At 38.3% G+C, this 1,360-nt stretch overlaps 1 protein-coding gene across 1 annotated transcript in view; it reads right to left on the bottom strand.

The window, feature by feature from the left end:
* c6 (complement component 6) overlaps nt 1-1,360 on the bottom strand; it is a 14,686-nt gene that overhangs the window by 4,832 nt on the left and 8,494 nt on the right. The window contains exon 13 of the mRNA XM_035667827.1: nt 67-178. Within this exon, the coding sequence (XP_035523720.1) occupies nt 67-178 (112 nt within the window). The remainder of the gene's footprint in view (nt 1-66; nt 179-1,360) is intronic.

Here is a 1,360-nt window from a genome sequence, read left to right as displayed (position 1 = left end):
TCTCTCTCTCCCTCTCTCTCTCGTACATTTCAAGCACTAGCTGCAGGCTGGAGGGTTAGTGTTTACCCTGAGGAAGCTGTTGTCAGGCATCTGTGGCCTCAGACAGCCCTGCACACCAGGAGGCAGCTCATCCTTCCAGCCCACAGTGAAGTCATCATCGTTGACACAGGTCTCCTGTCTGGACACGAAATCATGAACCAGAACACACACTAAATCCAAAGTTACTGTACGAAGACAGCACACATCCTTGACATATAGTAAATTTGAGTTGACATTACTATATAAGCAGCAAGGCATTGGTGGTTGCACATGTCAGGGTAAAAAATAGTGTTAAAGGACCAGTGTGTAGGATTTAGTGGCATCTAACGGTAAAGTTTAAGTTTGCAACTAACATGGTGGACTCCATGGAAGGCAACCCATGTGTATATAAAAACAGCTCATTCTAAGGTAACAAAAATACAACAATTCTAATTATGAAAACATACCTATGAATATAATATTTCATTTCTGACAATATAGTATTTTAAATGTTACACAGTGGACCTTTAAAAAACGTTAGCATTTCAGTGAGGAAAACAATAACTGTGTTTACATGGGCTCTAATATTCAACTAATAATCGGAATAATAGCCTAATCAGAATAGAAATGCCTCACCTAATCCACGTAAATTGGAAGAGACTGGTCCAATCTGCTCTGATCCGAAGGAATTGTCAATCGGGTTGAGTGGGGTGGTGTAAACCTACTCAGTTCTACAGGAAAATATTAGCACCTAATAACCATGTCAATGCTTTGTGGCCGGAATCAATTCGTTGTGCGCACGTTTGCCCCACGTAGGGGTAATATAGCCGAGTGTGAGCGCCTATACTTATGAGGGCTATTAAATAATAATACGGAGTCTCAGTTGTTTGAACCAGCACGGCACAGTTTTTATTGCTTTCAAGACTGTTAATGACAGCACATTACAGATCCACTCCTTCTATTTTTACCTTCCAAATTAAAGGCCCTAGACATTTACACTGCGTAACTGCTTATCAGAGGAGTAGAACTTAAATTCACTCAGAGAATTTCACTAACAACTCAATAAAATAGCCTCACATTAGCAGTAACTAACTAATTAAGTGATGTGAGTGAGGCAGAACCAGTTTGTCTTCTGTTATATTTGAGATTTGAAATTTGACACTTCACAACGCATGTGACAAAAGTTTTATTCTGATTAAAGATCCAGTGTGTAGTATCTATTAGCAGAAATGGAATATAATATAAATAGGTATGTTTCTATTAGTGTATAATCATCTGAATATAAGAATAGTTGTGTTTTTGTTACCTTAGAATTAGCTTTTTTTTTTATCTACAGAGGGAG

This window comes from Morone saxatilis, unplaced genomic scaffold (genome assembly GCF_004916995.1).
Source record: "Morone saxatilis isolate NCDOM2014 unplaced genomic scaffold, NCSU_SB_2.0 Contig21, whole genome shotgun sequence".
In the NCBI taxonomy this organism is placed as follows: domain Eukaryota; kingdom Metazoa; phylum Chordata; class Actinopteri; family Moronidae; genus Morone; species Morone saxatilis.
This window is presented reverse-complemented; position numbering and strand designations above follow the sequence as displayed.